The sequence below is a fragment of the Scyliorhinus torazame genome, chromosome 16, assembly GCF_047496885.1.
Source record: "Scyliorhinus torazame isolate Kashiwa2021f chromosome 16, sScyTor2.1, whole genome shotgun sequence".
NCBI classification, from domain to species: domain Eukaryota; kingdom Metazoa; phylum Chordata; class Chondrichthyes; order Carcharhiniformes; family Scyliorhinidae; genus Scyliorhinus; species Scyliorhinus torazame.
In genome coordinates, this window is record NC_092722.1 from 130,638,263 (window position 1) to 130,652,844 (window position 14,582).

The following is a 14,582-nucleotide window of genomic DNA, read 5'->3' on the forward strand; positions in this document are numbered from 1 at the left end:
ATGCTGGTCTCTGCTGTGTTAACTGACTGTAGTTGGGAGAGACTGTCTTATTGTTCTCTGAGCCTCCTGAAATGGGGAAGAGAAAACAATCCGTTGTTCTAACTCTATTGCTCTCCAGTAAGTCCGACTGGAAATATGTATGTGTGGACACTTGCTGGACTCAACAGTCATGTTCCTCACAATGCGGCAGCACACTTGAAGTAGCTGGGACCAATGATCCCTCTATGCTGCACTAGTGAGAGGGTGCGACCAAGCAGTGGTCCCTTTCACACATGCGTGTGGCGGCTGATGGGCCGGGAAATTCGAGGCAACTTTGGTCTGGACTGTGCCGAAACTTTGCTTCACACGTGATTAGTGACCAATTAGATAGATACTAATGTATAGTCATAAAGTCATTGAGGCTTACTGCACAGAAAAAGCCTATTGGCCCATCGCTGGTCAAAAACAGCCACCTGATTATTCTAATCCCTTTTCCAGCGCTTGGCCCATAGCCTTGTATGCCTTCGCATCACAAGTGCACATGTAAATACTTCTGAAATGTTACGAGGGTCTCCGCCTCCATCACCCTTACACAGTGAGTTCCAGACTCCCACCACCCTCTGGGTGAAATTTTTCCTCCCATTCCCCCTAAGCCTCCTGCCCCTTGGCTTAAATCTATGCCTCTAGTCATTTCTACCTCCACCAAATGTAAATGTTCTTCCTGTCTATCTATACCCCTCATAATTTTATACATCTCAATAATGCCCCACTCGGTCTCCTCTGCTCCAAGGAAAACCACCCCGGTCTATCCAATTTCTCTGGCTAGCTTAAACTCTCCAGCCCAGGCAACATCCTGGTATATCTCCTCTGCACCCTTTCCAGTGCTATCATATATAATGTGGATTCCAGAACTACACACACTACTCTAGTTGTGACCTAACCAACGTGTACACTTTAGTGTCTCTGTGTACTCTGGTGTCTCTGTGAGGAAGAGACCAGGACTTAGACCAACAAGATGAAGTATTTTGTAATGCCACGTTTGCACTGATTTGAAGGGCACAGATTGTTGCATGTTTTTTGGTAGCAGGCCATCTTCTGGATGCATGGCTAACTTGTGACTGAAAACCCTGTGTTTAAGATGAATCCAATGCTCATAGCCGTGGGCCACATTTATAATGGGAGCTGTATTCATCTCTCATGGGACTCACTGAATTGCCAGTAGTTCACAAGAGGCCACTTTGACTAAGATTACCCCCTAGCAAAAGAAAACTGAATCTTATCCCAAGGTTCAATATTGTCCATGCTATTAATAAACGGCATATGTCCCAGTTACCATTCTGCATGCATTTCCCTTCAGATGATAGCTAACATTCTGGCTGTCAGTGTCCATAACCTGCAAGGTGTGGTTTGAGCGAGATATAAATGTGTGGCCATTCAAAATGAATGCCTATCTGTCTGGTGGCATTGCACTTTGCAAGCACCAAGCACGAGCATTCCTTACACCAAGCAGGAACATTTCTAAATTCAAATTGTATTCATCTAAAGGAAAGCTTTGAGCATTCTTTTATCCAGTTAACTGCTTCCTTCTAAATCGTTTTTGATGCAGTCTTTCACTTTTGGTTAAAGCATCAAGATGGAGCGATTTTAACGTTTTCTATTGCTGTGCAACTACAGGCTTTCATTGAGGCAGTAAAGAATTTATCATATTATACAAATTCTAGATTTCATCATATTATACAAATTCTAGATTTCAAGGAATGTTATTGGCTGACTAGTGAGGCTATTCCTCACCAATCAATTAAACGCTCCAAAATAAGCAAAACACCGCAGGTGCTGGAATCTGAAACAAACACAAAATGCTGAAAAAACTCTGCAGGTCCGACAGTATCTGTAGGGAGAGAGAACCGAGTATGTTTCGAGTCAGTTTGCCCATTTGTCAGAACTAAGAGGGCAAAATCTATTGGGTATTGTGGCGATTTCTCCCCCCTCTGTTCTGATTTAAGAGTCAAACAGACTCAAAGTGCTATGTTTATCTCTCCCTAAAGGTGTTGCCAGACCTGCTGAGTTTCTCGAGCATTCTCTGTTTGTTTTTAGTATACATCCCATCTGGACTACATGGCATTTCTACCCTTAGGCACTGCCAATCTTTTATGTACTTTTTTTTTTTTTGTACCTCCGCCAAGCCCTTCATCTCTACTCAAAGGTCTCCTTTTTGATCCTTAATCTGTCACATCTTTCCTTTGACTGCACTTTTACTATTTGCTAATTTGTATCTTGTCATCGATTAACCTGTTCTCGTACACTCTAATTTCCTTTTCCTCTGTACTTGTTTGAATTCAGCTTGGTTCTCCACTGAACTATGGACCTGGTCAAACTTCCTCTTTTCTCCAATCCACCTGGTAAGCTTTGACCGCTGTGATCATCATTTATCGAACCCCTCCACCTCTCCTCACTTTTCCTATTTCATTTTAATCTCTATATCCAGGAAGATCAAGTTGCCCATGTAATGGAATACATTTAGTCTGCACAAGAACCTTCTCCTCTATTATGAAGGTGCCTTCCATTGCTCAATAACAAATCCATCATTTGAGCCAATCTTCCTGTGACTTGGTGGTGGTGATAGGATGGTTATTGGAATAAAAGATACATCGTGGTAAATGGCCCTCGCACTGCTTGTGCTTTTAAGTTTCTATTGCCAGGCAATTTACTGTGACTGTTGTTGAACAAACTAATTAAAGCTGAATTTTTTGCTGCACCATAGGACATGCTATTCTAAGGAAATGGCTTCTGCTTCACGATCCTGACGACACAAGCACAGGATCCAGGGGATACATGAAAGTCAGCTTATTTGTCTTGGCAACAGGCGATGAACCTCCGGTAATTATTTTTAGTGGTGTATGTATTCGTACTTGAAGTAAGGAATGTGAAAAAAAATTCCCTTACGCTTTTTCAATTATTTCACTAAACCCTGTCTCTGATGAGATGTCTGTTACCCGGTATTCCGTAAGGTTTTATTGTATTGCTGCAAATGCTAATGAGAACTTGACAGTTTGGACCTTTTTTAAAAAAGTTTTTTTAAAATGCATCAAGGAAAGAATCATTGCAACCTCAATAATGTCAAACCATGGGCCTTGACTGAAAATCGATGACTAATAGGCCGTTTTGAATAATATTGGTCCTGTCATGAAGATGTGCCTAATGCCGAAATAATTTTTAATTCACTGCCTGGAAAACTTAATTGAACTTTTAAAACCAGACAAAAGCACAATCTCAGCCCAAGATGGCTAATCCCAATTTGCATTACTATCTATTCCATGTTCCAACTCATAGCTGTGGAGTAAGTCTAACTGCAAAACCCGTCAAAGACATTACTTTAGGGGAGTGTGAAGGACTTGCACCTCCTGTCTCATTAGCAAGGCATCGATGGTAACCACCTGAGGTATTCAACTGTTGGAGAGGGCATTAAAAGTAATTGCTTGGACAATGGAAGCCTGGCTGAGTAGCTTCCCTGCATTAGTTAATCAAATCACCATTGAAAAACTTTGGCAATGTCTTTTTTTTTAAATCTTCCTGTCAGTTGGAGAAGGAGGGTTACATGACAAGTCAACCCTTTGTATATTTTAAGCACACGTTTCCTTCTCCGAACTAAGGACAAGCAGTTTAGGGAGAAGATGTAAGTGCGGGGAGATTCTTCCTGCCTCTTCCCCTCTCCAACCCACTTGGTAAACTTTGAGCACTCTAACCATCCAGAGATGCTGTTCTCCAGACCAGTGAATCCCCAGCAGTACCCGCCTCCAAAAGAAAAACAACTCTGCTGTCTACATCTTTAAGTTGAAACCATCAAATTGAGCCCAACTACAGACCATCTACTCTTTTATTTTTTTAATGGATTCTAATTTGGCCACCCCATCCTTCCACAGTGTAGTATCTGTGTGAAAGTTGAAATGTATTTCACTGTTTAATTTGTAAACCTAAACATGCTCTTTGTTAAACTCAAAAAAACCTGTCCCACTGGTTCTTTTAATGATCAACATGTAAACAGTTAAGTACTCACTGACTTGTATCCTGTTAAACAGAAATGTTCTTGTGGTTAAACTAAGAGGGGAACCATTTAACTCCTCGCCTTCACCTTGTTGTAACAGTTCGATCTGGAGAATAGTGATGGGGCATAGAGATTCAGGGAAATCAGCAGAAGTAATTTGTTTTTGTCAGAAAATAAAGTTCTTCACTGCTTGAAACCAAAACTGAAGTGACAAATTTTCATAACTGTCTTGCCAAAATGGTCCTTCCCTGTATTTTGGGGGCCGGCAGAAAGCTTTTTTTTTCCAAAATGAAAGGGGTGTCAATGCAGGGCTATCCATGCATGTGCTGGGTGAATGCTGCAATTAATTTACCGTAATGGACTGTACTGATTGCTCTTGAGTGCCTGCAGTGAGTGGTTCTAATTACAGAATTGCTATTCAATATTTTGCACGTAGAGAAGTGCTTAAAGATGCATGTTTGCAAAAGATTGAATAAAACGTTGAGTCTCCTATGTGAAATAGCTTTAGAAGAGATATTTATTTATTTATTTGACCATATAAGAACTAGAAGCAGGAGTAGGCCATCTGGCCCCTCGAGCCTGCTCAGCCATTCAATGAGACCATGGCTGATCTTTTATGGACTCAGCTCCACTTTCCGGCCCGAACACCATAACCCTTAATCCCTTTATTCTTCAAAAAACTATCTATCTTTATCTTAAAATATGTAGTGGAAGTGTTGAGATTCATTCTTACAATTGTGATGTCATTGGTGTGCTTCACGCAGCCCTTTGAATAATGGAATAACCAATGGAATTTACTATTGGATGGCATCGATGTTTGGGGCGATCAAGTGCACCAACTATGAGCCCAGTGTCACCGGGACAAATGCCAAGTGCCCTCAAAGAGGGTACCACTAATGTAGGTGATGAAAAGAAGGTACCACTAATGTAGGTAATAATAATAATCTTTAACACTGCAATGAAGTTACTGTGAAAGTAATCAAATTAAAATTACCTTAATCTTGCTGCACTACCACACTTTCAGTGTTTGCGATGGTGCCCAGCAGTGTTCAATGATCACAGAAAACTTCAAGGGAGCAGGTAGATGCCATGTGATCGAGTTACCCTGGTCATGCACAACATTTTGAATAGTACAGTACAAAGCTTTTGCATATCTTCAGAGAGAATCTATGGCACTAGCAGGAAAGTGGAAGAGTATCTGATCCATCATTTCATGCTGGGCCCTATTGCGGAGGCAGAGAGAGTACTCTGGTCTTGGTTCTGTGACACGATTCAATAGACCAAACAGCAAGCTGAGGTGAATTTGTAGCAATAGTAAAATGAAATGGCTATGGGTGAGGTAGGCTCTGTACTGCATTTAAACTATTGAATACCCAAGGTCAATTGTGATGTGCGAATCATGGCCAGACAGCGAGAGGCAGGAACAACAAAGCGATATCCTGTTTCACTGTAGCCACTATCTATTAACGTACCAACTTTTTTAAAAAATGTGTCCAATAGATTGAGAAGAAAGATTCAAATGAAGAACATGATGATGTTGAAAGTAACCTGCTGCTCCCTGCAGGGCTCACACTTCGATGGGTGACATTCCTTTTGAAGGTGTACAGAGCAGAGGATATTCCGCAGAGTAAGTTAGATTTCTGGTTGAAGAGAAGAATGTGTTAATATTAGAGACTGAAATTTGTTTGAAAATTCAACATGCAAAATGCTACTCCAGGTGCAGTATCCTCCTTATCGTGATCTGCTAGCAGAGACCAGGAAATCTGGCCAAAGAGGCACATTATATCCTGTGTAATTGTGATGTGTTGTTTTCTGTCCCTATTCTTCCTCATCATCTTGGTAGTCATCCTCCTTGTGCTGAAACGCTGGACCTACCCTCCCCTGGTTCCATTCTGACACCATTTTCTCCACTGTGAATTTCCATGCTTGTTCACTCATCTGTGTGCCCCAGGGTTCCAATGTTAGACTTTTCCTATTGCTCATCTGTATGTTGCTGCTTGGTGATGTTAATCTGTCAGCACAGGCTTAGCTGATGCCTGATCTTCCTCCCTCCTGCTTGTTTCCTGACTATGCTTTTGCTCCCTTCCAGCTTCTGTCTGGATGAATCACAACAGTCAACTTCAATGTTGGTAAGATGGAAGTCAGTCTTGTTTGGCTCACGCCAGAAGCATTGCACTGCAGATCCCAGTCCCATCCCACTTTCCTTCATATGTCACGCCATGGAGTAGAGCATGCTGCTTTCTTCAACCTGAGCTGAATCTATATATTATAAACTTTTGGACTTCGAGTGAGCGGTTGCACATTTAGTGGCTCCTGCTCAAGGCGGATTTTTCCACTCTTTTCCCTACCTGAAGGGATTTGAGTGCAAGGGGAAAGTCATACACCTCTGGTGTGGCTGGTGGACGGATCCACAGACTTGAGTGGGGCAAGAAGGAGAGAGCTGCTGAAACAGGAGAGTCTTCGTGGTGCGCCACAAGACAAGATGGCAGTGGGCAAGGGGGCTACTCTGCTTGCACAGTGGTCGACTGAGCAGTTAATAGAGTTCCTTAATGGAAAGCTCTGCCAGCAGAGGAAAGAGGCCCTAGAAGACCTAGCCAAGGTGGTGGAACCAAAGTCTGGGTTTGAGAGAGTGGAGCAGAGGCTGGAGTCCCAGGGTCGGGCGATACAGAAAGTGGAGGAGGATGTGGGGGAGCACTATGAGCAGTTGGCCTCATTGGTGGCTGAAGTGGGAGTGATGCAGGAGACCCAAAAGAGGCTGAAAGAGAAGGTGGAGGATTTGTAGAATCACTCCAGAAGACACAACCTTAGGTTTGTGGGGATGCAAAGGCATCAAAGGTGCAGAGGCTGGCGTGTACGTGACTCGGAGCTGCCGAAAGCGGGGGTGTGGCTGAGTGGCTTGGTGGAATTTCTGAGGCTGGAGAAGTTTGTCTTGAGGGGTTCGGTGGATGGGTTCACCCGGAGGTGAAAACTGTTTATTGATTTATTTAAGGAGGTTTGAGGGGTCAGCGGGGTGTGGGGGAGAGGGGGGGAAATAGGGGGTTAAAATGGGGAAGGTGGGATGGGAGGCGGGTGTGGTATTAGGGGAGCGGAGGGGTAGCGGGTGTTGGTTACAATGTTATTTGATTCTTCTGCTTTTATTTACATGATGTTACATTGAACAAATGTACAGCATGTGAAGAGTTAATGTTATGTTAAGCCTAACCACTAGAGGGAGCTAAGGGACTACTATAAATTGCACTGGCTCTTGGGCTTGGGGGAGGAGATTAGTTTGGAGCTGAAGAAGACAAGATTCATGGTGTATTGCAGAGCTAGTTAAGATATAATAGTTATAATTAGTAGATAAGAGATAGTGTTAGTGAGTAGTTTAATTCTTATATGTATGTTTGCTATCTAGAATAAGCATTGAACTCAAATTTAGTAGTGTTAATAAATTAATAATAATAATCGCTATTGTCACAAGTAGGCTTCAATGAAGTTACTGTGAAAAGCCCCTAGTCGCCACATTCTGGTGCCTGTTTGGGAGGCCAGTACGGCAATTGAACCCACGCTGCTGGCCTTATTCTGCATTATAAGCCAGCTGTTTAGCCCACTGTGCTAAGCCAGAATTAAATTAATTTAGTTCTTGTGGTAGTATGTATTGGGGGTCATGTGGGACTGGAAGCCCTAATGTCATTGGCTGACAGATCCCGGGTCCTGGTTGGCCGTTGACCTCATACTCCGCCCTGAAGGCGAAGTATAAGAAGCCGGTGCCTTCCCCCGCATGCCAGTTTACTATCGGGCTGCTGGGGAACAGACACGCTTAATAAAGCCTCATCGACTTCACTCTGTTTGTCTCACGGAGTCTTTGTGCGCCACAGTTCTTCAAAAGAATTTTGTGTCTTTGTGATCACTCTGTCTTCCATCCTGGAAATCCCTCTCCAAGATCACCACACATGAAAATGCCTTGTATAAAATATTTTTGAAAAACAACTTTATCTCTACCCATTTCTGCATTTACCCAGTCACTTTGAAATGCTCAACTCCTTCCAGTGCTGAATATCGTCCTTCAACTCTTAAAGAACTGCATTGTGAATGTTTTATTCTATCAATTCTGCTGTACTGTCTGTTTTTGCCTCTCTCCAGCTTGCCATAGGCAGCAAAGCCTTTTGCACCACCCCTTCGGCAATTTTCTCTCCTAATCTCTGCTTTCGCTGTGTCTCCACCTTCAAAAAGTCTTCTACTTCCATACTCCTTTTGACTGCTTTTCTTAAGCTTACTCTTCCTCCTGTTATTCCAGTTTGGCCATAATGAACTTTGACTTGTGTAATTGTAATAAAGGTCCTATTTTCATGCATATGTTGCAGCGCATCCACTGTATTTGAACTGGATTGTGTGATGTTTACGTTGTTCAAGTCATTTCTGGCTTTCTCCAACTATTGTAATGTACCAATGGAATATTAGCAACAAAGATGTGATCAGGCCAATGTTCTGTTTCTTTTACATTTTAGTGGACGATGCCTTTGCAGAAACTGTTAAATCAATATTTGGTGCAGGTTCTGATAAGAAAAACCTTGTGGACCCATATGTGGAAGTTGGCTTTGCTGGGAAAAAGGTGAGCATCTGGTGGTGTCCATATCTGTATCTCTGTGACTTTAGCATGGAATTCAAGCTTCCTACCCACTGCCCTGCATGTATAACACTGACTCTATTCTGTTCCAGCTCTGTACAAAGATAATAGAAAAAAATGCAAACCCTGAGTGGAACCAAACAATCAACCTTCAAGTCAAGGTAGAACCTGCTTCTGTTTTATTAACTGCAATTATTGGTTTTGATCTGCCAGTAGATGTCATGTGGTATTGGTCATATGTCATAGGGGAGGTGGTGGCATAGTGGTGTTGTCACTAGACTAGTAAACCAGAGACCCAGAGTAATGATTTTGGGACCAGGTTCAAATCCCGCCACTTTAGATGGAGGAATTTGAATTCAATAAAACATCTGGAATTAAAAGTCTAATGATGACCATGAAACTATTGTCGATCATCAGAAAAAAACATCTGATTCACTAATGTCGTTTAGCAAAGACAATCCCATCTTTACCTGGTCTGGCTTTCGTGTGACTCCAGACACACAGCCATGTAATTGACTCTTAAGTGCCCCTTCAAGGATAATCTGGGATGGGCAATAAATGCTGGCACATCCCAGAGATGCCCACGTCCCATGAACTAATATAAAAAATAAGTCCTAAATAGCTCTTGACATAATTGTAGTATTCGGAGTTAAATTATTTTTGTACTGGTCAAATGCTTGACATTTGTCCGCAAGATGATATGTGGGTCAAGACAAACATGGTGGGCGGAGTAGCTAGGGATTGTTGGGAGATGTGCCGATCAACGAGTGACCTGGTCCTGAAACCATGAATATCTGGTCAAGGTTTATATGAGCAGGTTTCGGTATTAAATGTTGCTAAAAGTGTGGTGTGCACATCGTGACGAGGAAGGTAATTAACTAAATTACACACCTAATTGATCTCCTGTAGTATTGACATCGGCACTAAGCATTCAGGAGAAATACGATTTGAACATATGAGGATGATTACGGGCAGCACGGTAGCATAGTGGATAGCACAATTGCTTCACAGCTCCAGGGTCCCAGGTTCGATTCCAGCTTGGGTCACTGTCTGTGCGGAGTCTGCACATCCTCCCTGTGTGTGCGTGGGTTTCCTCCGGGTGCTCCGGTTTCCTCCCACAGTCCAAAGATGTGCGGGTTAGGTGGATTGGCCATGATAAATTGCCCTTAGTAACCACAATTGCCCTTAATGTTGGGTGGGGTCACTGGGTTATGGGGATAGGGTGGAGGTGTTGACCTTGGGTAGGGTGCTCTTTCCAAGAGCCGGTGCAGACTCGATGGGCCGAATGGCCTCCTTCAGCACTGTAAATTCTATGATAACTATGATTAACCATACTAAGATAATTGTAACGGCATTAATTTGATCCTTACGTTTTCATGAACCTAAATTTCTCTGTCCCAATTTATAATCTGCCTATGTAAACTGGTTACAACGTAATCAACACCGCCAGCCCCAAACCATGAAGTACTGCAGTGTTACCATGGCAGGATGCTGTAATTTGGTGTGATACGTTTACAAGGGCATTGTCCATTATAAATGTGCAACTGGACATTTTATCCTGGAGACAATTGAAGAATGTAACCAATTTGACCACAGGTCAAGTGGTGCAGATGTGTGTGCGCAGATGGAAGTTTCTTTTCATTATTTGTATGAAAATTGGTTAAATGTGCAGTTGCCATTCTTTTACCTGTTCCTTTACCACAGCTATGAAGGCATGTTGTCTGAGAACACACAAAGGTCCCATTACTTAAATATCCCATTTCTATAATTCTGGAAGTCATACCACAATCTGCCTTACTTCTGTGGGTGGCACAGTAGCCTAAGTCTCTATGCTATCTCTCCAAACCTGTCCCTTTCCTGACGGTAGGGCAAATATTGTTTTAATTTCTAGTCCCGCTTAAAAACTAAATTTAACATGTTCTCCAGTTCAACACACATCACCTAAGCCAAGTAATTGACTCGGAGTAACATCACTCTGTTTTTCTGGGTGGCATGTAGGACCTTCTATGTGTAAACCAGAAAGAGGGTTGTTACCATTTTGATAAAGGAGTTTATTTTCCTCAACACTGCAAATATATTCCCAAATATAAATCCAAACTCCACTGTGAAATGATCATTGGCCACTTGGCATCAGATAACAAAATAGCTCTTGGTTATTCTGTACCAAATAATTGCACATCCAGCCCAAAATCATGGCAATGCTTTTTTAAAAAAATATTTTTGTTTAGTACGTGAATTACCCCTTGGGTTGGACTTTAAAAATTGTTGCAGTCCTTCAAAGTGCTTTAACACTGAACCACCATCTAGGGCCAGATCAAAAGGACTGTCTCACCCAACTCAGTAAAGCGAGATCTCGTGAGATGTCGTGATCTGGATCTTGCCCTCACTGGGCGCGATTTAGATTTGCATATTTAAGCCAGCAGTTAGCTTCACTTAAATATGTCTGCACCGGAGTCTCCTAAGGTCTGGGATCGAACGTCTGCGCCTGAGAGACCTTGCCGTGATGTCATTTAATACAAACATGGAGCAGGCGTAACGGCACTTGAGGAGGGGGGGGGCCGGACGGTACACCGGCAGCGCTAGTGGGCAGGCTGTCCTCGCAGGGGATCGGGCCTGGGGGTGCCCTACCCTTATGAGGTGGGTGAGGGGCTTGAGGGCCCCCAAATCCGTAAGCTGGGGGGTGAGGTTCGGAATCCACGGTGGGGGATCAAGAGATCCAGACAGCATTTAAAAATGGAAATTTTCAGGAATTAATGTAAGTGCGGCCTCGCTGGGGCATTTCCCACAGAGGGCTCCCAAAAAAACAGTCCCATTTGATAGCAGTACAATTCTCAGTGCTGCATGCTCTGAGAAATACCTCCCAATTGACACCCATTAAATCAGGCTCAATAATTCTATGCCTCATGTTGCCATTTTGCTGGGGACTCTTCGGGAGATGGAGTCTCACCATTTCATTTCATTTTAGTTTCAGATTGGAGCAAAATCTTAAACTTGTTAGTTGTGAGCGTTCCATGATTGTCACGGCATATATGCTGACCCTCTTTAAAGCAACTTTGGGGCAGTTCCTCTGTTCTTCAGTGTGCTATTTTCAGTCTCGTGCTGTTGATGTATAAGTAGCAAAAGGTCCAGTGGAGCAGCTTGTCAAATTAGTGTTGAGTGAGTCATGTGGGCTTTCATCACAAATACATTTGCGTATTTAGAAGCGCTCTGTATTGTATGTCCTTTGTCTGAAATTTTAAAACCTGGTGATGTAAACTGTATAAGTAATGTTTAATCTGCATTGCTGTTTTAAATTTGAGCTTGCTCTGATGTTTCCTCAAATTCAGTGGTGTCCGTTCTGATGAGCAGTCAGAACATCTTTACCTAGAGTTGACTTGCATTGCCCCTATATTTAAATGTACAATATTGTAACTCCTTTCTCTTGTATATTATCCTTCTCTCGGCATTATTTTTCTGTCTCGTTACATAAAGCTTTTGGAATTGGTTTATAAAAAATAAATTATTAAAGTAAAAAAAGCTAACTGGCTATCCTTAGATTCAGAGAGATTTTTGATAGACGAAGGAAGGCAGGCGAGGATTATGGGGCACAGTGGAGGCAGATGGCAAAGTGGAGTTGAGGCCATGACGTTAATGGCTTTTGCAATGAAATATTAAATGAAGAATCTCTCTCTAAAATAAAATATTTCTTCTCTCCCTTGGGCAGTTTCCATCTATGTGTGAAAGAATAAGTTTGACCGTGTTTGATTGGTGAGTATGAAAGCTTTCATGGATTGAATTGTGTTTGTGAATTTTATCAACTGTGACTGTCCTTTTTGGAATTAACTAATGAATGAGTCATTGTCGATATTGTAGAAATGTTTGGAATTGGGTCACCTCTCAGCTGATGGTAAACGGTGAGGCAGGAAACAACTACTTTTTGTCTTTTTTTTTAAGCATCCATTTGTTAACAAAGGATTAATTTTTGCCATAATACCCCCTGACGTTTCCTCCATCGCTGGTGTTGTAATTTTTTTGGGTAAGATTGGTTTGAGTCCGGGGTGTGATGTGTAGTACACGGGGCGGGATTCTCCCATTCGGCGGCAGAGTGTCCACGCCGTCGGAAACGCCATCGCGTTTCACAACGGTGTGAACGGGCCACTGGAAGTACCAATTTTGGCCAGCACGGTGCTGGAGCTGTTCACGTCGCTCCAGCCTCCCATTCTGGCGGGAAATGTGCACCGGGGGATCCGTGCATGCGCAGTGGTGCCGGCATCAATGAAGACATGCGCGGTGCAGCCGGCGCCAACCTGCGCTTGTGCGGTGGCCTTTCCCAACGCGCCGGCCCCGACGCAATATGGTGCGGGAGTTCCGGGGCTGACGCGGAAGAAAATAGGCCCGGGGAGCGAGAGGCCAACACGCCGATTGGTGAGCCCCAATCGCGGGCCACAGCCCCCCCCCCCCCCCCCCCCCCCCGACCCTGCGCGCAGAGTTCCCGCCAGCTGCGACCAGGTGTGGACGGCGCCGGTGGGACTCTGCATTTTTAGAGTGGCTGGTTGGCCCATCCGGGCCGGAGAATTGGCGGCCCAGCTGTGTAGAGCGGCCTGCGACCGGCGCCACGCCAAACTCGCCAGCGTCAATGGTGCCGATTCGCCGCTCCGCAGAGAATCGCGTGGCGCGGTTGCGACGATTCTCCGGCCTGGTGCTAGTCTGGGAGAATCCCGTCTATGGACTTGATGTATAGGAAAAATAAGTGCATTGGTTACAGTCAAGGCATTTGTTTAATGGTGGTAGACATTGGATGTCCCTTGGTATACAGGGAAGACCTGCAATGTCCTTACTTTCAAAATAAAATATGGCTTTGCTCAGGGAATTCTTCTTTTTTTCCCCATCTGATTCACACATCGGCAGTAGGGAATTGTCTTGAATTTCTTTTGTGAACTACAGTACCTGGAAAAACATAACTAAGCAGTTGCTTTAAAATAATATCTCTTGTACCCTTCAATTGTTCTGCCAACATACTAGCCAACTTTTATTAAGATAAATTAAATGTTGGCATTTGATGTTCACAAGCAGGCATCAGAACAAAACGGTGACTAAGACGATGGAATTAAATTCAGCAAAGGCAATAATTATTTGAGGGAAGGTTTGTAGATGAGAAAAGAAATCCATGTTTAGATTTTGCTCGCACTTGCTTTGTGTGATTATTGATTGGAACATGTTATTACCTGTAAAATACCTGTAATTCTCGGATCAAATAGTTGACTTTGGTTCAGTTATGCGCTCGATTGAATGGGTTGCTCACTTTTTTTTTAATTTCAATTATTTTTTTTCCAATTATGGGGCAATTTAGTGTGGCCAATCCACCACCCTGCACATCCTTTTGGGTTGTGGGAGACCATGCAGACACAGGGAGAATGTGCAAATTCCACACGGACAGCGACCCGGGGCCGGGATCAAACCCGGGTCCTTGGCACCCTGAGGAAGCAGTGCTAACCACTGCGCCACTGTGCTGCCCTGCATTGATTGCACATGTTCTCAATCTGACCATCTTGAGAAATCTTCTCATCACATTCTCCCTGTCGGGTTTTGTGCAGTTAATCATTACCATCCTTTAAATGGTGGGAAATTGGGATTGGGGAATTGTGTATGTAAACTATGTTGGCTGGATTTGGTTGTTGGTTGGGTGTGTATTGTTCAGTTTGGGTTTTTTTTCTTGAAAATTGTTAAAATTATAAATGCCTTAAAATATTTTTAATTAAAAATCATTACCATCCTTTGTCTTAAAATTAGACTGCTTTGTTTCACCTTTTTTATATGGGAAGATAAATGTACAGTGTGCCTGCGATTCCTTCCTCCTTCCACCATCCTATATAAACATTTGTAGTTTTTACATTAATGCGAAAAAATGCACCAACGTCAGTGGCATGTACCATTTGTTTAATTTCTGTTGTCAGAAACCATGTTGAAGTGATGTTA

At 43.1% G+C, this 14,582-nt stretch overlaps 1 protein-coding gene across 1 annotated transcript in view; it reads left to right on the forward strand.

Moving 5' to 3' along the window:
- Positions 1-14,582, forward strand: part of LOC140392299 (myoferlin-like) — a 309,204-nt gene that overhangs the window by 97,234 nt on the left and 197,388 nt on the right. Inside the window, exons 6-10 of the mRNA XM_072477615.1 lie at positions 2,741-2,856; positions 5,522-5,648; positions 8,509-8,612; positions 8,720-8,788; positions 12,331-12,374. Coding sequence (XP_072333716.1) covers positions 2,741-2,856; positions 5,522-5,648; positions 8,509-8,612; positions 8,720-8,788; positions 12,331-12,374 — 460 coding nt within the window. The remainder of the gene's footprint in view (positions 1-2,740; positions 2,857-5,521; positions 5,649-8,508; positions 8,613-8,719; positions 8,789-12,330; positions 12,375-14,582) is intronic.